General features: G+C 38.3%; 1 protein-coding gene and 1 long non-coding RNA gene across 4 annotated transcripts in view; one reads left to right on the top strand and one right to left on the bottom strand.

Moving 5' to 3' along the window:
* Positions 1-5055: 5055 nt before the first annotated feature.
* LOC121527868 overlaps positions 5056-23438 on the top strand; it is a 55096-nt gene continuing 36713 nt past the window's right edge. For 2 of the 3 annotated variants that reach the window (XR_005993447.1, XR_005993448.1), the window contains exons 1-3: positions 5056-5220; positions 20406-20620; positions 21372-21470. This is a non-coding gene — a long non-coding RNA (uncharacterized LOC121527868). The remainder of the gene's footprint in view (positions 5221-20405; positions 20621-21371; positions 21471-23438) is intronic. The other variant, XR_005993446.1, reaches the window with a different exon arrangement.
* LOC121527867 (carbohydrate sulfotransferase 15-like) overlaps positions 10365-23438 on the bottom strand; it is a 77036-nt gene continuing 63962 nt past the window's right edge. The window contains exons 5-8 of the mRNA XM_041814884.1: positions 20440-20596; positions 18189-18345; positions 16060-16207; positions 10365-10850 (exon numbers count right to left, since the gene is read on the bottom strand). Coding sequence (XP_041670818.1) covers positions 10657-10850; positions 16060-16207; positions 18189-18345; positions 20440-20596 — 656 coding nt within the window. The 3' untranslated portion in view covers positions 10365-10656. The remainder of the gene's footprint in view (positions 10851-16059; positions 16208-18188; positions 18346-20439; positions 20597-23438) is intronic.

Here is a 23438-nt window from a genome sequence, read left to right as displayed (position 1 = left end):
AAAAACAGACAAATTAAATTTCCGCTATCCTCTAATAGGACATGTGTGTAAACTGGAAAATCACAATTGTACTGAACCAACGGAAGCAGCATCCTTTCTTTGTAACATCTGAAATTACAAACATAAAAATGTCCTTTTTCACAGATGAACAACTGGTAATCTAAATCTTGCTGTTACAAACTGCGTGCCAGAGTTCCACCTTTTTGTTCCTGCTACTCCACAGTATTAAAAATTTAAATAATTGTTTATTATCGATTATCAATTACTGGACATTTAAAACTGATTCAAAATCTTCCACCTCCACATCACATAGATTTTTTGTCCCACTTCTTGTTTTAACATTAACCAGTGTTACTGGAGCTCAACACTTTCTTTTAGTGTTCGTGTAACCTTTTTGGGAGATCAACAATTTCCTTTATTTTTTATTGTACATTTTAAATTGTTACAACTTTAGGTTATTTTTAATACTGCACAATATCTGTCACAGTTATGAAAACCTGCCATCTGATATGGAACATGTAGCAAAGTCAGAGATTCTCTGGTACGGATGGAGCAAAAATTCTTGTGCAGAATTGGGAAACATCTATCTTTATGAGTCAGCTCTACATCCTTTCTGATAGACCAGGCCCTACCATATGTGGGAAGTGTATAACTAACTAGTGAATGCATTTACACTGTTAACTATCTACAACACTGACGACCATTTTACTCAGAATGGAGTTGACACTGTGGGGCTTAAAATCAACTCTGAAATGTTAAACGCTCCAGGTTTTGCTGTGTGTGTCTTCTTAGGGATGTCATACTTCATAGACTCTCTGCAAAAATGTTCTTTCAAGGAAACATTAGCAACCCACTGAAAACATTCTGCAACCTTTTTTTGCTACTGGCCCACCTTTTGAGAACCACTGCTCTACTGCTAAGGCTGATAAAAAAGAAAAAAATAATTGAAAAGGAGTTTGACATTTCAGAAGAATATTGGTTCACTAAGACTGCCTGTAAGGAACCTCTGGTTTATGGTGATTTCTTGTGGGAAAAGACTTTCCTTTAATGCTTTGCTACTACTGTCCTGTACTAACCTGACACACATCCATCTGGTAAACCTCTCATAGACAGCGTTTAGGAAAAGGGCAGAGCCTTTGAAAAAAAAAAGAGGGTGATTGGATGAACGTTCTGTCTGTCACATTTTTACGGGCCAATCAGAGCAACAAAACATGTAATGTAGCCGAGGTGCACCCCATCGAGGAGTAACCATGGCAGCTGTAGACATGTCAGTACAGGGCTTTTGTCATTTTTGAAAAGAAAACAACTAAATGCTGTTCTTTGTTCTTCTTTTAACAAAATGTTGTCAAGTTCTGATACAACTAGCGCTTTAGCAACATTCACGCTAATCTCTTCCGCCATAATTGCACCGGCCTCTTGTTGCTGTTTGCTTACGTCATGACTCTGCCGGGCCCGAAAGTACTGCCCCTCGTCGCTGATTGGTCTTGCCACTTTCTTTACTTTTTTTGTCATTTGTGTGTATTTTTTAAACAAGGATAAGAAAAAATTGTTTAAATCATAAATTGATTTTTTAAGAGAAAATCGGGGATTTGATTTTCAGGCCATATTGCCCAGGCCTATGTACCTGCACTGAAAATGACAAAAATTAAGCAATTAATCTTGGATTGCTGATGGTCTTGTTTGCTTTTGTCACAAAGAGACATCAGTTTCATTTTTCAGAACTTTTCACAACCAGCTAAAACATCTAGAATGAATTTTAAGTTTACAATAGCGCAACAATAGCACAACAATAGCATCTCAGCTTACACTGAGTCACTGAATCAACTCTTGCCAGGAACCTTTTTATTTCTACAATATGTGTCCAAAAGAGATAAAAACTGCATAGCATTGTATATCACAAACAGATGTTGTGGAGTGAGCCCTTAATATCCTACAAATGTCAGCACAGAGAGGTGAACAGGACTTCTAAAACTTCTAGGTTTAATGCCACCAGTGTCTCTCTTTGTGTTATTTTGCATAACTTGTAATATTTTGCTGTTTTTACTCATTCTGACCGTAGTTTTTTAAAGAACTGTCTGTTTTGTGCATTCCTGGCTCTCTCATCATCATCAGTGGGCATGACCGAGCCTCACAGAGCGCTCTTCAAATACTACTGGCAGTCTATCAGAGCACTTAATCAGCGTGATGGATTGCAAATGTTTGTTGCATAAGTTGTTTACTCAATTCTCTCTTTCTTGTTATCTCAAAAAAAAAACCTTTTATTGATCATTAAAAACAGGGAGACAAAAGCTGTGTGAGAGGAGGATTTTTCATTTTCAGCCAGCTTGCTAGAAATCATCATGGGAGGAAGATTACAAACAGACGATTTAGTGAAAGACACTGTTGGTGGTCTTGACACCATTTTCTACCCTATTTGTAATGGTCATGGTCTTTAGCGTTGATTAAACTTGAGAGACCAGTTACAAACATCCCTAACCTTTGAGAGTCCCATTACATAGGGAAAACTCATTACGTTTTATTTCACGGTGGGCTGTACATTGAGGAAGAGCAGAGAAGTTGAAAGAATTCTCTTATGCTATTACAAACTTTCTCCCACCTGACAGAGAAGATGTGGACCATGAGACAAAGACTCTCCAAGTTAGGGCCAGCATCCTGTCATGAATCTAATAAATCTGACCTGAAATGCTCCGTCCACTTAGTCATCTTAAACTTCTATTTAAAGCTAAGAAGGTTTATATAACAGATACAATGCAGAAAGGAAGTGGCAGTGGCTTGCAGCACATTTAATAATGATTAAATCACTGTGGGATGACTGACAAGGGCAAACAGTTCGAAGGTTTTCATCAAGGGGAACTGGCTGCAGTTCAATTTCAGAAAAAGCATCAATAAAAAAATCCACAGCAAAGAAAACAACTGTAAAGTTAGCAAGCAAGTGCTCAAATGACACATACCCTAACAAACAAACAAATAAAAAACTGTAAAAAACACTAATAATCCTTTATCACAACAGAAGTAATTCACCTTCGGGGTGGAGCATAGCCTTTTGTTCTCACTGATAACCTTTAGATTGGCTTAGATTAAAACTGAAGACTACACATCACCTGAGATTAAAAGCCCTGGCCCACCAGTTGGGTATCCTTTTGGATCCCAATTTTTGCCACCTTCCACCAACTGGCTTGTTCCGTCGTGGCATTTGAAGACATTTCTTACATTAACAGTGGCGATGTATCCAAATAGCCAAACTCAACAACATCTTGTCTGGCTTCTTTGGTGATGCTACTGTACAGCTTTTGTCTTACTGTGGTAAAACTAGCTACCATTACTCTTGTGCAGCATTACTTGCTAGAAAATGTGATAAATTACTTAAAATGCCTATTAATTACCTCCGCCAAGGAGGTTATGTGATCGGGTGTGTTGGTTAGTTAGTTAGTTTGTTTGTTAGCAACATAACTCAAAAAGTTGTGGATGGATTTTGATGAAATTTTCAGGAAATGTCAGAAATGGGATAAGGGTAAACTGATTAGATTTTGGGAGTGATCCGGATCACTGTCTGGATCCGGGAATTTTTTAAAGCAGGGGTGTCAAACTCAATCACAGCAGGGGCCGGATTCTGGATTCAGGTCCAACCTGAGGGCCTAACAGGGTCACCTTTTTAACCAGAAACTGTCAACCTCGTTTCACCAGTAAAAAAATATGAAAAAACTTAGCACTGATGATGAATAATTTTGACATTTAAAAAGTTGAAAATATCAGTCTGAAGGCTCACTATTTAAGAAATGTAAATTTATTAGTTCAGAAAGGTCAAAACATGAAATTAAAATGGAAAAATAATGTTTTTTAAAGGCAAATAGATTAGAAAGAAAGTCAGAATTATGAGTTTAAAAAGTCAAAGTATGAAATAAAATTTATAATCATGAAATTAAAAGTCAAAATGTGATTCAAATTTTAAATTGTGAGTCTTAAAGGTCAAACCATGGGATAATGAAGTCAAAGTTTGAAGTTGAAAATATGAGATAAAGGTTAAAATGGTTAAAAAGGTCAAAATATGAATTAAAAATGCAGAATTATGAATCTTAAAGTTCAAAATATTATATGGGAAGTCAAAATTATGAATGGAAATGCTCAAAGTACGAAATAACAAGTCAAAATCCTAAGTTTGAGTCCTAATTGTGAGATGCAAAATTGAAAATATGAGATTAAAACACAAATTTATTATTTTTCCCACATTTCCCCAAGTATTTTTATTCCTTACTTTTTCAGATTTTATGACTTAACAAGGTTATCTTAAATCATCAAGGGTGTTGGGCCAGTTATAACAGAAATATGAGATGAGCTTGTGGGCCAGATTTAACTGTTCCACGGCCGTATTTGGCCCCTGGGCCTTAAGTTTGACACCTGTGTTTTAAAGGGTTCTGTACTATTGGGAGATAGGGCTAACGGCCGAGGTCTGCGCTCCCCGAGTGCTTTTCTAGTTCATTTTAAGACAGTTTGAAAAGGTAGATAAAATTTGGCACCCTCCACTAGTTTCAACCAGTTTAAACCAGTAAGGGTTTGCCACATTTTGCCAATTTAAACCACGTCACTTTTAGCCCTTTTAGTTGCTTTTAGCCCATTTTACCAAAGTTCAGCCACTTTTTATGTTAATAATATTAATTTATGTTAAATTAAATCCATTTCATAGATCTACAGTTCTTTTCAATCACAAATAATGCCATTGATGGTGCAGTTTAAAGTATTTCTCTCTGAATTATTAACAAGTTAAAACAAAATAAAAGTGCTGAAATGTATGTCAAAGAAACACTTACCTTAGCTTGTTCCAGTGTAGCATTTAAAGACATTGCTAACAGTGCTGTGGCAATGTCTATCCAAGCGGCCAAACTCAACACCTTGTCTGCCTTCTTTTACTACTATACAGCTCACTGCGGTAAAAAAGTAGCTACTATTGCACTTAAAGCTAGTCTGATACAGTCGTTTAAAATGTCCTTTGAGTCGTTTTTAGGCCGCTTAAAGTTCTGGCGCCCTCTGCTTGTTTCAACCGGTTGAAACCCGTCAGGGATACCTCGCCAGGTGTTGGAGCTGTCAAGTAATTAACCTAACGGTTTCTACCAAACTCCATGTACCTGGGTTTATTTTCTAACCCATAACGGATGAAACTCGGTTCAAAGAGGATTTGATGATTTTCTCCTCCCAACTTCGCGGTAGTTCCTTCACTCCAGGAGGGTAGGTTCGTGTTGCCAATGTTAAAATAAGTAGCCTATATTTTTGAATGTTTAGGCTTTGTTCACATCAGTGTCGTGCTCGGTTAGCCATGTTCTGTTACTGCTGGGTTTGTTAGCTTTTGTGTGCTGTGCTGTGGTGTCTACCAACCGTTGTTCGCGGGTTCATGTCAGTATTCGTGTTAAACAATCCTCCTTTGGTAGCTTTTTACTTTGAATTATTTAGTGATCCTATGGCTAAATACAGCTAGGTTTTCATATCGGGTGTATATGGCGATTATGCTTGAGTGTTGTTCCTGTGCACTGCATCTTCGTGTTAACTGAAATACTTTATTTTTAGAGCGTTGAAGCTGAGACAGACTTGTATTAACCATAGACTGTAAAGGTATTAGCTATAACCATGACTTTAACCTGTACTGTCCAATCATGAAATTCTTAATTTTTTGTGTTACTTACTGTAGCAAACTCCAAATTTCCTAGTTGCCTATAAGTGCATCGTGATGTGGAGGTGGAATATTGTAAATCGATGTATTAATGTCCAAAAATCGATAATAATTGATTGTTTGAATATTTAACAGTGAGGTGAGGTGCCCAAAGATTCCCACCTCTAGTAGATTCTGTTTTTTTTTCACCTACTTTTCATTCAATCAGACATTTAGTCAACAAAATTACTGCTAGAAAGTCGAGGTGTATTGCCACAGTGTGCTTCAATGATTATATCATTATTTAATGTAGTCTTGTGGGTTTGTAATGCACACTTCTGCACCTCTCAGTTTAATGCAAGCCTGCAGCTATTTTCATGTGCTAATCTGATTTCAGTAAATTTGCAAGTTAATTATCCGTCACATGTTCTAGCATGATACTGCATATAAAATGAACAACTTGGGGAAGATTAACCTGTCATGGAGTGTTTTGTTGAGGGAAAACTGGCATTGATACAAGGGATCAGTCAGAGTGTGGTAGCATAGTTGGCTTTTTCTTTGCTGCTTCTGATTCACACGTTTGAACCTGTATTTGAAAGAGTCCTTACCTATTTCCTCTGCTACTCATAAAGCATTTCGCTAGCTTCCTACCTAGTCTTTACTTTGCTTTCTCTGAGGGAAATAACCAGTTCAAAGCCAAGATACAAATAGCCATTCTTGTATCATAGAATCCAGATCAGTTTTGGGGATACTCTGGCCAAACTGCTGCACAGATGCAAAGCTAAGAAATGTGGAAGACAGGATGTTTAAATGTGTCTGGAGTTTTCTCTGCGGCAGTAGTTGTCCACTTTTCCTGCCAGTCTCTGTATCCTGATACAGCACAGACTGGGATGAAAGAAGCTTTGATAATATTTGTGAATTCCAAGGAAATTGAAGTTGGTCGGAGGATAACTCGTTGAAGCAGAACCTCTTCGGCAAGCCAGATGGAGCGTTCAACTCCAAACAAAATATGCAAATGATTTGCAGCCACTTTTTTTCTTCAGTCAGATTGTCTTGATTTGCAGTGAGAAGAGAGTAGTTGAAGCTGCTGTGTTTTTGAGATTGTACAAGGAAGGAGGTGCATTCTGGGATCTTATGCAGTTTAATGAGATTGCAGGTTTTTTTTTAAACTTGTCAGATCAAATGTTATTTGGGCAAGTTTGTGTTGACTTAATGGTTTGCTAGGCTTAAGGTTATCTAGAGAATAGACTTTATTACTTACAGGTTAGAAATTAGTAAAAATTATTTTGTAGTACCCTAAATTATCTAGATGTTATTCATGCAAGACATGCATTTTTATATTCTTTTGTTACTATTTGCCTGAAGTCAGCTTCAACTGTAAAAAGGTTAGTTTAGTCTGCCCTCTGGTGTCCAGAAGAGAGATTACATTGAAAACCTTCAACCTGGATTTCTTCGGTGTTATATTAATTTTGTCAGAGTTAAGAGTTTAGAAGTTTTTGGATAAACAAATCTAGAAAAATATAAGTGTTTTATATTCACATTTTACCATATGGCTAGTAAATTAATAATAATAATAATACATCAGACTTATAGAGCGCTTTTCAAGGAGACTTAAAGACGCTTTACAGAACAAGAACAAAAACACAACACAGATGGGACCGGAGGAAAAACATGAATGGTTAGGAGTCGTATGCATCGTTAAACAGGTAAGTTTTGAGTGATTGTTTGAAAGTGAGCAGAGAGTCAGAGTTTCTGATATGGAGGGGGATTGAGTTCCAGAGGGTGGGGGCGGGGATGCCAAAGGCTTGATCCCCCAAGGTCCAGTGCTTGGATTTGGTGATGGGATTTTGGAGGTTGGAGTCAGTGGAGCGGAGGCGATAGGAAGGGCGGTGGTGCTGAAGAAGGACTGTGAGGTATGGAGGAGCCAAGTTATGGAGGGCTTTGTAGGTGATGAGCAAGACCTTGAAATGGATGCGCTGTTTTATTGGGAGCCAGTGGAGCTGCTGGAGGACAGGGGTGATGTGGTCTCTGGAGCGGGTGTAGGTGAAGAGGCAGGCAGCGGAGTTTTGGATGTATTGCAGTTTTTGTAAGTCGGAGGAAGGGAGTCCTAGAGGAGGCTGTTGCAGTAGTCAAGTCTGGATGAAATGAAAGCATGAGTGAGTGTTTCAGCAGCAGAGGTGGAGAGTGTGGGACAAAGATGGGTGATGTTACGTAGATGAAAGAAAACTGTTTTAGTGATGTGACGGATGTGGGGTTTGAAAGAGAGAGTGGGGTCGAAGATAACTGCAAAGTTTCTGATCTGCGGAGAGGGGGTGACTGTGAGGTTGTCGATAGTGAGAGAGAAGTTCTGAGTGGAAGGGAGGAGGGATTTGGATCTGATGATCATGATTTCAGATTTATTGCAGTTGAGTTTGAGGAAGTTGGTGGTCATCCAGAATTTTACTGCAGAGAGGCAGTTTGTGATGGTTGGTACAGTTGTGGGGGAGATGGATTTGGTGGAGAGGTAGAGTTGTGTGTCGTCGGCATAGCTGTGGAAGTGTAGTCCATGTTTGTGAATAATGTGTCCAAGGGGAAGCATGTACAAAATGAACAGAAGGGGACCAAGCATCAAACCTTGAGGTACTCCATGAGTAACAGGTATGGTGTTGGATGTGCAGTTGTTGATAGAGATGTAGTGAGATCTATTTGAGAAGTAGGTGTTGAACCAGGAGAGCGCTGAACCAGTGATACCAATGGACTGTAGGCAGTGGAGGAGGATGGAGTGGTTGATGGTGTCAAAGGCGGCAGAGAGGTCAAGGAGTATGAGTATAGTGAGGGAACCGCAGTCAGATGCAAGCAGAAGGTCGTTTGTAACTTTCACAAGTGTGGTTTCAGTACTGTGGTGGGTTCGGAGGCCGGATTGAAGGGTTGTATGATTCTAAGTAAATACTTCTTAAGGACTAATCATTGACCGAATCTGGACTTAAAATATAAAGGCGAAATGAGAATGTGACTAAAACTAATGTAAACATTTAAATCTAAAGACTAGATTTTAATCATCTGCCAAAACTAAAACGTATTTATTGTAATAAGAAACAAATAATTCTGCAAACTAGGATTGGGTGGTGTCCAGTTTTCAATCCCTTTAACCTTCCCCAAATTTTCTGATTGTAAACAGAATAACAATCATGTGATTAAAAATCTCATTATGCAAGAAACAGAAGCAGTTATGGCAAGTAGAGCACACACCCACTACAGAGATTTTATTCAATCACTTTAGAAAAGGGTTCTTTTTCCAAGTCTGGAAAGACAGTAAGGACACATAAGAGGAGGGGCTGAAAAGTTCATAGGCTGACCATGATGCAAAGGTTGAATTTGACCAAATGTTTATTTTTCAACATAGTTTCCCCTGTGGTCCACACATTTCTTACATTAGTGTTGCAGTGCTTGGATTCCTGTGGTATAGAAGCTCTCATCCTGATGGAAGTCCAGGACCCCAGGCTGGAAGCCAAGGTTATATTCAATAGGGCTGCTTGCTTGGATTTATATGGCACCAAAACACAACACAAAGACAAACACTACCTTGAGTGTTTGGAGGGGGAAAGATTTAGAAGAGATTGTAGGCTGTGGTTAACAGGGGGTGTTTGAGGAGTTTTTTAAACTTGTCCAAAGAAGAAGCATTATGTATCTTTCCAGGGAGGGTGTTCCAGATGGTCGGGATGCAGTCCTGAAGGTTCTGTCTCCGTATACAGTCTGGTGTTGTGAATAGTAATAAGGCCAGTGTCTGAGGACTTGAGGCCCTAGGTCAGTATGGGTGATGGAGGTCGGAGAGGTACTGAGGGGTAAGGCATGGAGGTATTTGAAAGTAAGAAGGATGATTTTACACTTGGTGTGAAACTTAACTTTGTTGGGTACCACAGACTGGACTCCATAGCAGTAATCCAGATAGTAAGTGATGAACGCATGGTTGAGGGTTTCAGCAACAGCGTCTGAGAGTGATAGTCTGATTCTGAAGACATTTTTAAGGGGGAACAAGGCAGTTTTGGTCACAGGTTTGATGTGGGACTGGAAGGACAAGGTAGACGACTTTGGGAGGACTTGTTGCAAACACATGTATCAACATGAGAAACAGCAGATAGATATGAAAGAAAATATGCATTCTTTAACTCTGGTTTATTTGTATATTTGAATATCATTATTGTAATAATTCAACTGCACATTGCTTTTTTCAATTTTTGCAGGATTTGAGGATATTATTCTAAAGGACTGATCAGAGTAACTGGGTGGCTTTTTAAATGAACTCAGCTTGAGTCAAAAACACATATACATTTTTTAGATTTTACTTTTAAATGGCCTTCAAGCTTATTGATATTAATGATATTTATAATGATATTTTAAAAATAGCTTTAACTTGATATGATGCCTTTCCATTTGGCCTTTGTAGCCTCTTGAAGCAGTAATGTTGAATGGGATGAGACTTTTTGTTGTAATTACATGTAGTTTCCAGTAGAGGGCGTTGTTGTTTAACTAAACTGTTGCCTGGATCACAGAATTTCCTCTCTGAAAAACACTGAAGTGACTGAATTATGATCAAGGCACGTTTTAGGTCTATTATCTGCTGGTTATATCCCAGCTGTGTCAGACAAAAGGGATAAAAACTATTAGAGCATATCTTGTCTCCACTGTTCTGTGAGGATGCCTATCTTTTAATTAATCATACCAAACTTAAAGATAACACAGGACTCTGTTTAAATTCACTATTTAATTTTGTACATCTGGTCACAAAGAAAAAACAATCAAGACTTTCCAACATCTCACTCTCTCTTATACTCACACATTCACAGTCACACCACAAATCCACTCTCTCTTGTGCTATTTTCTGTCTTTGATTCATCTCTGCTTTTATAACTTAGAAAATAATTTAAATAAAAAAAAACATTGATTTTCATGGGCACTTGAGAGAGATGAAACTCAAAGTGAGGAGCTGGCTGACACATCAGTGGTTTCTTTTTACTGAAGTTAAGGGGAGATGTGGCCTTTCAGAGTTGAGAGTCCCAGAGGAAGGAGTCATTGCGCAGCACTTTGGCCAGTTTCTCGTTGAACGGCATGTAAAAGTCCCGTAGGATCTCTTTAGTGATGGGCAGCATGGGTCCTAGGTTTTTGTCCGCTGGCCTCCTGGTGTTTGACGCTGGACTTCTTGTGATCTCTGACTCTATTTCTTTTGTCAGCGGCCCTGTAAAAAACACACAAACATGTTTGAGCATCCAGGCTTTCTGGACCACTTTAGATTTTGTCCATCACTAAACAAATGGATCAAGAATCGGTCAAAGGACTCTGACATGTCACTGTGTATCAGTAGTGCGATGAGTAGAAGATTTTATGCACTGGTAGGCAATCACACCTTGGCTGGTGTTGACAGCTCTTTGAAGAGATAGGTCTATGCTCTGGGGGAACTAGACAGTGGGATGAAGCAGTGGGACACATGTAGAGGGGCTCTTAGAATAAGAGGGCATTCTGTGTTTGGTTATTAGATATCCAGTATAGTTGTTTATTCAAAGGTAGCATGCACATGCAAAGATTTAGTCATTATTCAATAAGTCTAAGTAAATATGTCATGCATTTAGTCTTGTTTTAGAAAAATTTAGAGCCTGACCAATATGGGATTTTTGAGTCTGATGCACATACCAAAAGAGAATAAAAATATGTTGATAGACAGATATTTATTAAACGTCACTGTAGTCGATTAGAGGCTGCAAGTTTTCTGCCTCTAATCGACTAATGTCACGTTTTATTTATGCATTCATCTACTCAATGCCATACATCTTTGGACTCTGTATAGAGAATTATGGTGGAATACTAGTCACTGCTAACTGAGGCCCTAATTCAAAACTCTTTATTATTAATTTATTTTACACATTTTAATTTATTTAACCAGGAAAACCTCATTGAGATCAAAAATGTCATTCACAAGAGTGTCCTGGCCAAGACAGGCAGCAGCACAATCACAGATACACTAAAGGAGTATTAACTCTATTACAAACACAGATCAGTCAAATCCAGGTCATAGATGAATAAGTCAACAGTCAAAACATCTACAACCATGCATCCTCCCCCATCACCTTAAATCAACTTTTTAAAAAGATTTAAAGAAGCTAGCTGCTCAGACACAGATTTTCCTCTAGCAGATTCTAGGCTGCATGATCAGCGTGCCTGAAACACCTTTAACCCGTTTAAGATCGACTTTGGGTGCAGATAGAAGAAGTAAGAGCAAAGACTGTAGCTTCCAGCAATTTTCATGTGAATAAAATAGCACATGTACGACAGAAGAAGGTTAAGCATAGCCTTGTAAATAAGGATATGTCCGTGATTTTGTCTACATGGGGTCAATGAAAGGCACCCAACTCAATCGTACAGTGTTTAATGATGAGTTAAGGACTTCAAATTGGTAATAAATCTCAGTGCCCTGTGGTTTACAATATCTAAAGATTTAAGGCATTGAGAAGATGCATTGATGTAAACCATCACTGTGATCAATCAGAGGCATAAAAGTGTCAGAAACAGTCTTTTCCAAGCATTAAACAGAAAACAGGACTTATTCCTGAAATAAAAACCCAGCCGCTGTTTTAACTTCTTTGCAAGTGGCTCAGTATGAAGCTAAAAAGACAGTGACTCATCAGTCAAAAACCCAAGGTATTCATGAGATGATAAAGACTCATTCACTTCACCCTGAGACGTGGTGATTGAAGGAAAGTTCAGTGACTTTTTCTTTTAATTTGAAAACATCAAGAGTTTGGTTTTGTCAGGATTTAACACATTAAAGCCTGAAAACACAAATTATAGCCAGAGAATTCTAACTTTTTGGAACTGAAATGTTTAGGCTATTTCACTTTATACTGAAATCCAAAAAAATCAAAATTTCCATAAAATTTAACATATATATTTTTTGTATCTCATTTGATACATTAGGTGTTTTTGGTAACTGATAATCCACTCGACCCCACTGTGTAGGGGTGGAACAATTAATGACTATGTCATCAGCATATAAATGAGATTTAGTATTGGGAACATTCTGGCAGTGCTGTTGATATAATGTGTAAATAACAGTGGTCCCAAGACTGAGCCCTGAAGCACTTCCATGTTTAACTTCTATACATTTAGAAGTTAAGCCTTCAGCCTGCACACAGGATTTATTGTATGCTTGAGTTGGCTGGTCTGTATTCTCCACCAGTGTTAATTTTGGCAGCTTTTTTAATTTTAGTTTTAGTCTTGGTCTTTAGACAAAATATCTTTTATTTTTAGTCCCATTTTAGACATTTATAGACATTTAGACATTTTTAGTTTTATTCTAGCTTTAGTCGACGAAAACTCATGACATTTTAGTCTAGTTTTAGTCCATAAAAAGTCCTCACGTTTTAGTCTTCACTTTTAGTCCAAGCATTTATTTTTTTTGCCGAAGTCTGGTACCAAGTCATGGTAATGTGTTCTCTGCACTCTGCTAAACCTGGGGTCCCTTCTTCCTACAGCTGAGAGGCAGAATAGACACAGCTGCATTGTTTTTTGACAGATTTACCCACAGTGGACAAATATCATGGATTTTGAATGTCTGACGAAAACTAAATTACATTTTGGTCTAGTTTTAGTCATCTTGACGAAAACTAAACTTACTTTTTGTCAGTTTTAGTCATCAGAGATAAATTTTTTTAGTCTTAGTCTAGTTTTTGTCATGGAAAAAAGGCTGTCAATGAATAGTTTTAGTCATAGTTTTAGTTGATGAAATTAACACTGTTCTCCACTCATATATTCAGTCATTTTCATGGACGTTTCATAATTAACTCACTTCCCTAATACTTTTGCGATTTTAATTCAACAAATGCTGGAAACTTGTGACCCATTCACAGCACTTTCTTTCATTATTGCCAAAGTGCGCTTGAAATGGCTAAAGCTGGTTGTAGCTAGTGCTAGTTGTTAATCAAGTTTCAACTACAGTCTGAGCTTCCTGAGGTCATGTAAAGGATTTGATCAAGATAAAATAGTTACTGTGCTGCATGCCAAGTTGTTCCTGGTTTTGTCATGTATGATAGATGGTGTAGAGAATGCACTGATACATCCGTTTAGCTTCGTATTAGCAGATATTGGCCTTATTGCCAAACTTTGGCCATCAGATAATGACGTGGCATGAACAGATACCATGTGTACCATGTTTATTTTGTGTGTCCAATCTATTTAATGCTGCCATCTAGTACGCCTAACTGCTCAGTTGAAGAGGAGATTTTTTTTTTTATTGTGCAGAGGAAGTTAAATTTAGGAAAAACTGGTCTTTCTCATGGTAAAATTAGCGAAAATGTTGGTACAGAGGGAGTCTTACACAAAAGAAGTTATAGATAAGAACTGGTATTGGCATCAGCTAAATTGTTGTTTTCAACATCAGAATTGGTACTGGCACTGATTTTCAAAATCTGTGCATCCCTAGAATGGTGTGCAACCTCCCCTCCTTCACAGCACAGCATGTGTGCTGTCCCTACCACCAAAACAGCTCTGGCTGTAATTTCATAGAGAACCATTGCACTCCAGACTGATTGAAAAGCAAGACAGCTAAAGAAGGTGACAAAAAGGCAGGTGTTGATTAAGAATTTAGAAAAAAAATGGGGAAAAAAATGACCTGTCATATGCAACCACTCTTGTTTTGAGGAGTCAGACCTAAAGTAATGCAAAATAATTAGCAGAATTTGTTAGATTTGTTGAAATGCATTGGATCATTTAATATTATCACACAGATGCAAATGTTTTAAAATTACTCTGTAACCGTGTTTGGGAATCATAATTTCAAAATAATGATTTACTCCATAACCAATCAGCCCTGTTTTAGGTATGCTGATTTTGATCTGCTAAGGGAGGATTTGTGTTTGGGGGAGCTTATCTCTTAAATCTCTTATTAAAGGTGTTGGAGGATGATGATGCATCAGGTTGTGGATACTTCGACTAATGACTTTCTGCTCTTTGGCCAAAGATTGGCTAATGTGTGTTTGTAATTGCTTTATTTTGTAAGCCTGTAACTTGCTGGCAGTCTTGGCCAGGACACTCACAGAAATCACATTTTAATCTCATAATAAATTAAATGAATAGATGTAAATTGTATGGTTGAAATTGTAGTTATACATTGTTAGCCAGTTCTAGCACAGACCAGTGACAAACTCAGATTCAATGTGATGTAGACAGTGGCTGTAGCACTTATAGTATATTGTGTAATAGGACGTTATCATCTTCAGGACAAAGTATGCATCTTTTCCACATACATCTAAGTAATGCTCTTTGTGTTGCATGGTGGTAAAATCCAATATAACAATACCAATATCTCTGTAGCACATATAACAACTTCAATATGCCATAGGACAGATCAGAGCTCTTGGGAAAACCCTGAAATTTGGTGGGAGGAGAATCTGATCCCTTGTTGTCATTTATGACATTAAATGATGAGGCCTAGTTTTGGGACTGTGCTCTGGATAAAAAGAGCAAATTGAAAATGTACCTTCGCTATTTTTTAATCTGTGAGCTGCATCTTTCACTCAGTTATTTCTTGTAGACTGCAAGATTCACTGTCATTTAAAAAAAAACCTACTGAATAAGAACAGTTTTGAATCGGTAATGTGCCAATCAATTTTTATAACCAGAAAGATTGTCATTTGGAGGAAAGTTGTAGAGAAGTTCACCTGGGAATTTGATTGAAAATTTTATTTTCTATGGTCCTTTGATGTGGACTTAAGCTATCTAAAGTTTAGCCTAAATAATGTTCTTGTATATGCACTGCTAGCTGCTAGTTAACTTGAATGAACAGGATAGAAAGCCCTTGTTGGCTTTTCTGTCTTCATCAATAGCTTTAAAGCAGCACAGATAGTACATCAAACAGTCAACAGACTCAGTCTTGGTCATGTTTAGCAATGTGCAATGCTGAAACCCCCCCATATATTTTTTTAAGAATTAGACAGTATTCATTTTCCCATTTGCAAGTGTCATCCCTAAATAAAGCTGCATACTTTTGCTTTACTAAATTGTTGACTTTTAGCTGATATCAGATCTGACATGTCACAGTTTTAAAATGAAAGTGCTTGATCATTGTGAAAAAGTGTTTGGGGCCTTCTATCAACTTTTATCAACAAATTAAGCTGAACATTTGTCAGCAGTCTCTGTAGTATGTTCATGTAATAAAATTGTTTTCATGCTGTTTTAATCTTACCATGCCTGGTTCCTATTGAATTACTCTAATCTACATCTGTTTAAGATAATTGCAGAATCCCTGCTGTTAATAATCACAGACAGTTACATGCATTTTATAATAAAATTCCCATTTGTCTTTAGTAATCTGTGTTGTATTGATCGGAGTCCTCAGAGGAAATAACTACAGACAGGCTCATACATTAGGTTGTGTTGTTAGGCTTTATACTCACCCAGATTGAGAAAATCAAAGACTCTGTGCATCGTGTATTTCCTATTGGAGGCATGGTCCTCCAACCTCAGGACCAGAATGTGTTCCCTGCTGAAGACGGTCAGCCAGTCTATCAGATACACAATGTAGAGGCCGACCTGCAATCTGACCTGGAGACACACAGTGAGAATATAATTTACAAACTCAGAGAGACGATTGCACCAGCTCTTCCAATTATTTTGCCTGTGAATGTTTCTAGACAATGCTGACAACCCCAGCTTGTGTAGAGAACAGAAATCTCCAGTAACACTTGTAGTTTAGAGAATAGCTTTATTAGAGTGACGTGTTTCAGCTTTTAGCCTTCATCAGGGTCAACGATGACGGCTACAATATAACATAATGATGCACCTAAAAGAAAAGTCATCCATGCTTCGAGTTATTTTACCTCACTACACCAGAGAGTCACAGAGAGGGAGAGGTATGTCTGCGCGAGGCACACCGCTGCAGGCTAAACTTGAAGACCTGCTCACCTCTCGAGGGCTTCAAACTTGAGACGGACAGACTCAAGATTTTATGTAGTCCCTTAGTCTAAGTGATGTTTCATTCGAGTATCAATTAGCTTAATAATTCCTCCGGTATATACTGTAGTTCCGTTTGGTTGCTTAATGAGCCACTATGTGTCTGCATTAAAGTTAAGGTCTGATTACGAGGCAGACGGACAGCGAGGATGGAGGGAGATGATGAGAGAACCCTTACAGTCAGGAGTAAAACACAATGCAGCATCAAAGTGCATGGACTGTTACAGTCTGTGAGAGTAAAGAAAATTTAGGTAACAGGTTTACTTTTAACCGTTTAAATTTAATGTTACTTTCTTATGAAGTTACAATCACTCTGTGTTTGAGAGAACAGAAGGATGCTTTTATTTACATTATTAACACCAGGAGAATGTGATTATACATGTGGATGTGTCTTAAAATGTTGGAAATATCTGACTGTTACACTGGTTTTAATTATGTTATTTCAGGGTTATCCAAACAACGGCTCCTGGGCCAACTGTGGCCCTTTTCAATAAATTTAAGGTTATTTCTATTTAATTAGTGAACATTTTATTCATTTACAAAACAAGAGACTCTTTTTATGGTAAAATGACTGGAAAGGTTAAAAAATGAAATCCCAAAAAATTAAAACGTGAAAATACAAAATTTGGAAAAAAATGCAACGGAATTTGGCAAAAAATAAAACGGATTTCATAGGACCTTAAGAATTCTTGCAGGTAGCCTGATTCTTATTTCATTGTATCTGTGGATTTCCAGTATGATAGTTCTTTGCAGTTCAGCAGGCGTGAACAAACCACCTTGTTTCTGGGAGGTGAACTGTCTCTGTGTTTTTTTCTTTTTTGCCTCTTTAGCAAAACTGAAAGGCCTTTCAGAATAAATGATTACACTCCAGGCCAGCAGCTCCTCCTTTGTTAAATCAATTTGGTCCAACAGTGAAGTCTGATCGGGCTCTCATGCTGGTGTTTATCGGTCTCTTCTCCCCACACTCTAATCTGAGCTCTGAAACTTTTATCACGAAGGCACAGGCATGAGAAACGGCATAGAGACAGCTGTAATGGTTTAACATGGTCTAATAACTCTGAGGACATATTAGTGGATGGACAATTAGGCCAGTGGCAGAGACTGAGCATGCTCCCGGAGGGCCATAAAGCTTGTCAGTGGCAGTCGGAGATGAGGACCTTTGAATATGAGGGAGTGAAAGAGGACGGGTCGTTCTCCTCCTCCCCCCTCTCAGCCAGTCTGCCCCAGGGCGCTGTGGGAAAAGCTGGCCTGGGGCCTTACACTGGGGCCCCTACACAGGCTGGCACCAAGACTCGGTCTGCTTTGTGTGTGAAAAAAAATAAAAAGTTCACACCACTGCTCAACTTGGTTTTCTAACACAAAAAGAGGCCCAAGACGCTGGCCTGCCAATCCCCTTTCATAAAGTCTGTCATGAAAGCTTTAGTGTGTGTTAATGAAGTGTGGTTTTCACTCCATCTGTCTTTTTCACTCCCTTTTTTTTTAATTTCTTTCCCCCCACCAGTTTAAAGCTGGTGGTTAAAGTGCAGCAGTGTGCAGGGCTGTGAGACAAAAGCAGCAGGGAGGGTTTACTCACTGGCATTGCATTGTTGACAGTAGTGTTGTACACACAGGAGCGCATTGTGTACTCCGTAAGGCACCCCTCGAATAACTGCAGAGACTCTGACACCTTCTCGTGGAAGTCCTCTGCAGACTTGTTGGCAATACCGAAGTAAAGGTAGTCAGAGTAGAGCCTGCAAGACAACAGAGAGGATACATTTTACACAAAAAAAATCTTTTTTTTTTCCAAAAGAAAACTGTATTTTTTCAGGGTTTTTCACCGACACTTAAATTTAATTGTCAGGATATGACGGCATTGATTAGCAGAATTTTTTGCTGCATCGCATTCCAGCCAACAGACTGGTCAAGAGTATAAGAACAGAATTTTTTATACTCTTGATCTCTTTCCTTCAACTCTAGTTTTCTTGTCTTCAAATGCATTCTGATCAGCTTTTGGCAAGGACCAGGTGTTTTTAAGAATATTTTTTTCAATCAGTGTTGGAGAGAAAACCTTGCTACAGCGTACAATCAAAGTGTAGTGGGCGTCCATGTGGGAGTGACAGCAGTAGAGCTGACGGCAGCTACTGCCTTTTAACATCAATGTGGGCACTTATGAAACATTGATGCTGTAGCAGTAATTCACACAGTAATCTCACAAGCATCACTGATCACTTGGATCACAGGGAAATGACGTGAAATTCTTAATGATTCTTATTGTTATCATATTTAAGGAGCATGCAATCAGCTGGACTACAGTCTGTCAGTCATTTCAGCTCAGTTAAAACTGTGGTGCTCAGATGATGAGCTGAGTCACACTGGTGTGCCTTGAGTCAGGTCTAGGTGTGCTGTGGGACTCTACAACCATACATGACACCAAGTAACAACAGTTAAAGAAGCTATTTTCTATGGATATGAATATGGTGTGAGATTTTGGCTAGATTTCAGGGTTGCTTTTGGGAAAGAAAGTTTAAAATCCACTGACTTAAAATGTCAACTCCTGCCTGAGTGCATTCAATTATGGATTGTGACATTCTGTGTATGTTTGTCCTGCAGTATTCATGCTAGTCTTGTTGAGATTCAAGATCCTGTAGTTTGCTGATGGGCAGGTGCATAGCTGTTTGCAAGGGGGGAAAAGGCTTCAAAAATCTTCTCCCAGTGGATGACATTGCCGATAATTTCCTAAATTTGTCTTGCTGACAAGTATAAATTAGAATAGCAAATTCACCAGAATGAAACAAAAGAAGATTCAGCCGTGTGGGCTTATGACAGATGGGACAAGAAGTTGTCTTTGTGTCATGCTAGCTGTTGGGGTAGATGTGTTAACTTATATCACATATCAAAGACCAGTTCTTCAAAAGCAAAAGTGACAGTTCTTTTAAAGCAAAAAATTCAAATGCGTGTTCTTGGATTTGCATCCCTTTGTCTCAAAAGAGCAGTGAAACAAAGCCAGCAATAGTAATTATCTTTGAAGCAGATGATAAAAAAGTAAAACACAGATTCAGGCAAGCAATGTGAAAAAATAAAATCAACAAGTACAGGAACAAGAAGTGTGGCTGAGGCTGAACAGATCACTGGGGAGAGAAAAGTAATAACAGAAAGAGAACCTATCGACCTTGGATGGATGACTGGATCGCTACTGCTACAATATGGATGAACACAAAATGAGATTTTAGACAAACTCAGCAATACAGAGACTGTGAATGCTACCATGGGATCACTTTCTGTACAAATGAATGAACAATCTTTTTAAAAAGAGGCTTTGAATCCAGATTATGACAAGCTTTACAGCACTCATTGTTTATTAAATGTCATTTCAGTGCTTTTCTTTGCCTTTTTACGGTGCTTTGGATGGCGTCTTTTGTCTGAAATGTGCTATAAAGAAGAACTGTTTAATAGCAGTGTGGAAATGGATGGTGCAATATCAATAATTTATTTGAATAAAAGGGCAAAAGCAATTATAGAGAGCGTGCTCAGACAAGCAAAAATCAGCTTTAAAAGCATAAAGTATCCCAGTTTAAACTGAATTTATTACAGGCATTTTGCTCCAAGGTCTTTATGCCTCTGATAAAGATGTCATATTGATAGCTATGTGACAGCTAGTAAAAGGCTACACATCTTCTGTGACAGAAGCTCTTTTGTTTTCAGTAAACAGTGAAAGTATCTGTGAGTGTCTGCAGTGTAAACAGCTATGATAGAGGCATAAATGTGGCTGTGTGCACGTCGGAACTAAACTGTGTCGTCTTTGGCATTTCAGAGGAGAAGTACTGTGAAACAAAGATGACTCCCACCTCTCCACTGGGTCCCTGAGCATGACGATGAAGCGGGCGTCAGGCTGCAGGGCATGCACAAAGTCCTGGATGAGAAAAGGAGGCTCTCCTTCTGTGGTGTTGTCATAGAAATACACCCAGGCATTGTTATCCCACATGGTGGACGCGCTGGCTTCTCCTGCAGAACACACAGCCCACTGAGGTGAGAAAAACCATACACTGACTTTTATACAGTACACATACAATTACATAACCATACAGAGACAAAAACACACATGGGCAGAGGTTTATATCGGTTTTTACAACAAACAAGAATACTCATACAGTTACCAATCAAATATGCTGATTGGTAATTATTAGGTATCTTTCTGTCTATTTCTATGTTAGACAAATTTGAAGACATGACCCTGTCAACTGAAACATTCTTTATCATTTTCTGACATGCACTGGTGGACTCAGAGGGGGCCCTCTTGGATGCCCCTATGGAAGATAAACATGATATAGTGCCCACTAGGATAGCCTCAACATAGACAAAATCTGATAAAATGCCTTTTTAGTGGTGAAAATTTAACAAAATTCCCTCTTTGGTTCCTCTTTAGTGGGCAAAATTTCACACAGTATCCTCCTTTGAGAGGAAATTAGGCAAAATCCCCTATTTTTGCCTTCTTTGTTGACAAAACTTAAGCACTGGTGCCTTTTTGGTGCCTAGAAGTGGACCAAATCAGAAAAAAAAACATATGCACATTATTTTCCCCCGTGCATCAAACATCCTGAGTCCACCACTGCCGACATATTTAGAGCTTCAGCTCACAGCTGCTCTTCAACTACACATTGACTATTGAAATGATTAAATGACTTACTGCATAATGTTTTGCTCAGTTAGTTAATAGCTTGTATATAGATATCAGCTGTTAAATTTAAATAGTAACTGGGACTTTAAAACATCCTTTCAGACATCCTTGGCAGGGTTGGATGGAGGAGGAATACCTATTGTCCCAATCAGACACGACATCATAGAGTCTACATTGCTTTTGCAGATTTAACCATTCAAGGTAGAAGTAAAATAAGCTGTGTGGGTGTGAAACAATTGTATATTCTTCTGTAGAAAACACAAACTTGTATGTTATCAACCTTGTTATAAGAAAAACACATTTTAAGAACAGGAACAGGTTTATGAAGCCCTCTTCTGTCTGGATTTTATTAGTGAAAACAATTAAAATGCAGATGATGTGAAGAATAAAACTTCAATCATTCTAGGGGAAAAAAAAACGACACTACCCATAATCCTAGTGTGCCACAATGATGTCTATTATAAGTAAAGCACACTTTTACGCAACAATTTTGTCTATCTAATCTGATCAATAGATCGACTGTTTAATATATCCATTGTGTGGATATATTTCACATTCATCTGGGAAACCTCCCATACAAAGTGTTTGAGAAGGGCAGGAATTTCCATTAAATTCTCAGTGACTGGACAAATGTTCTGTTTGTCACAGTCATTATGAGCCAATCAGAATGACAATACAAAATGAGGTTGTACGCATGCACATCTCCAGTACAAACGCTGCCGTCGTATATGAACAGTGGAATGTGAAGTGGATTAATGTTATCCTGAAGTCGGTCAGGAGAAGAGTGAAAACCTTCTCCACCAAGAGAAGCATTCAGTGTGGCTATTACAGTTCAACTTAAACCCGCCTGGAATGATCGCAAACCCACACCGCAGCAGGTTGGGTAAGAGCAAAAACATCTTTTTCGTCGTGAAAAGCTTTCAGTGTGGCCCTTTACTCTGATAAACCTGCCGCTGGAGCTAAGCACGCCACCAGCAGGAAGAACATACAGTTTAAGCTGTGTGAAAAACACAAATGCTCTTCCTGCCCAGACCCCTGTTTGATGCTTGCTGTTGATGAGCTGAAGTGATGAAGGTTGGGCCACAAGTTGGAGCAGACCGAAGAGTGTCTCCTGTGTGTTATGAATATGGTCGGGACTCTGAAGCAGGAAGTTTTACTTTTATTTGCAGTGTTAAGGATGAAAAGCTCCCAGAGTTTAAGAGATTTCAGGCCACAGTGTTGTTGCATCTGCTGCCACAATTATGCCACAACTCAGGGTTTCTGTTTTCCATGTGTGACTCTTGGAAAATAATGTAATGTTTGCTTACAGCATGAAAAACATTCAGTTAAATTCGTCCATAACTATTTTTTTCACTGATATGTGTTGATAATGTCAATGAATTGTGCACACCTTATAAAATGTACTTTTTTACTGCTGCAAACAAAATAATCTGCGAAGTTTGAGCATAGTTGTTTGTTGCAGCTCTGTCTTGAGCCAGTTATTGAATGCATTTCGTGTTTGTTCATAAAGAATTGATTCAGAATAATCTTGCAGTTTCAGCAACAATAGATTTGGATCTTAGTAAACCTTGACAATAGAGAATGTAAAGAGTAATGCAGGCAGAAAACACAAACTGGCTGCTCATTAGGCTTAAAAACTATCAACGTATGGAAGAAAACGAGAACATTTTCAACCATTTTAAGTTTTTGCATTGCAAAAGTAAATACAAGGTCCAAAATCCACTTAGTTTTTATGTCAGTATTTAATCTAATTTTCTTTAATTACATTTAAATTATTCAACACTTACTTGCTTTCCAAAATAAGAGTCTAGTTCTATGTATATATAAAATTGAGTGTGACCCGCTTTGTGTAATTGCCCATGAATCATAGCTGGAAGTAACAGACACAGCATGTTCATAACACATTCAACAAGTCCATGAAATGAAATATGCTAAAGAGTGCACACACAAAAATAAACTACATCTCCAGCTGTGAATAAAATTGTAGAATAACAGCTTTCCACACAGAAGCTGAACAGTTGTGGTGCTCATAACCAGTCAGAGGATGTCGTTTCTCAAACAATTTGAGCGCAGAAACTTTATCAGGCTGTGCTGAGAAATGATATCCAGGATTCATTAGTCTGTCTGTGCCTTCATTATCCTCTTATCTGTGAAGAGAAGCTGCGATGT

Source organism: Cheilinus undulatus, linkage group 20 (genome assembly GCF_018320785.1).
Source record: "Cheilinus undulatus linkage group 20, ASM1832078v1, whole genome shotgun sequence".
Lineage (NCBI taxonomy): Eukaryota > Metazoa > Chordata > Actinopteri > Labriformes > Labridae > Cheilinus > Cheilinus undulatus.
Note: the sequence above shows the minus strand (reverse complement) of the source record. Positions and strands in the feature narration are given on the sequence as shown.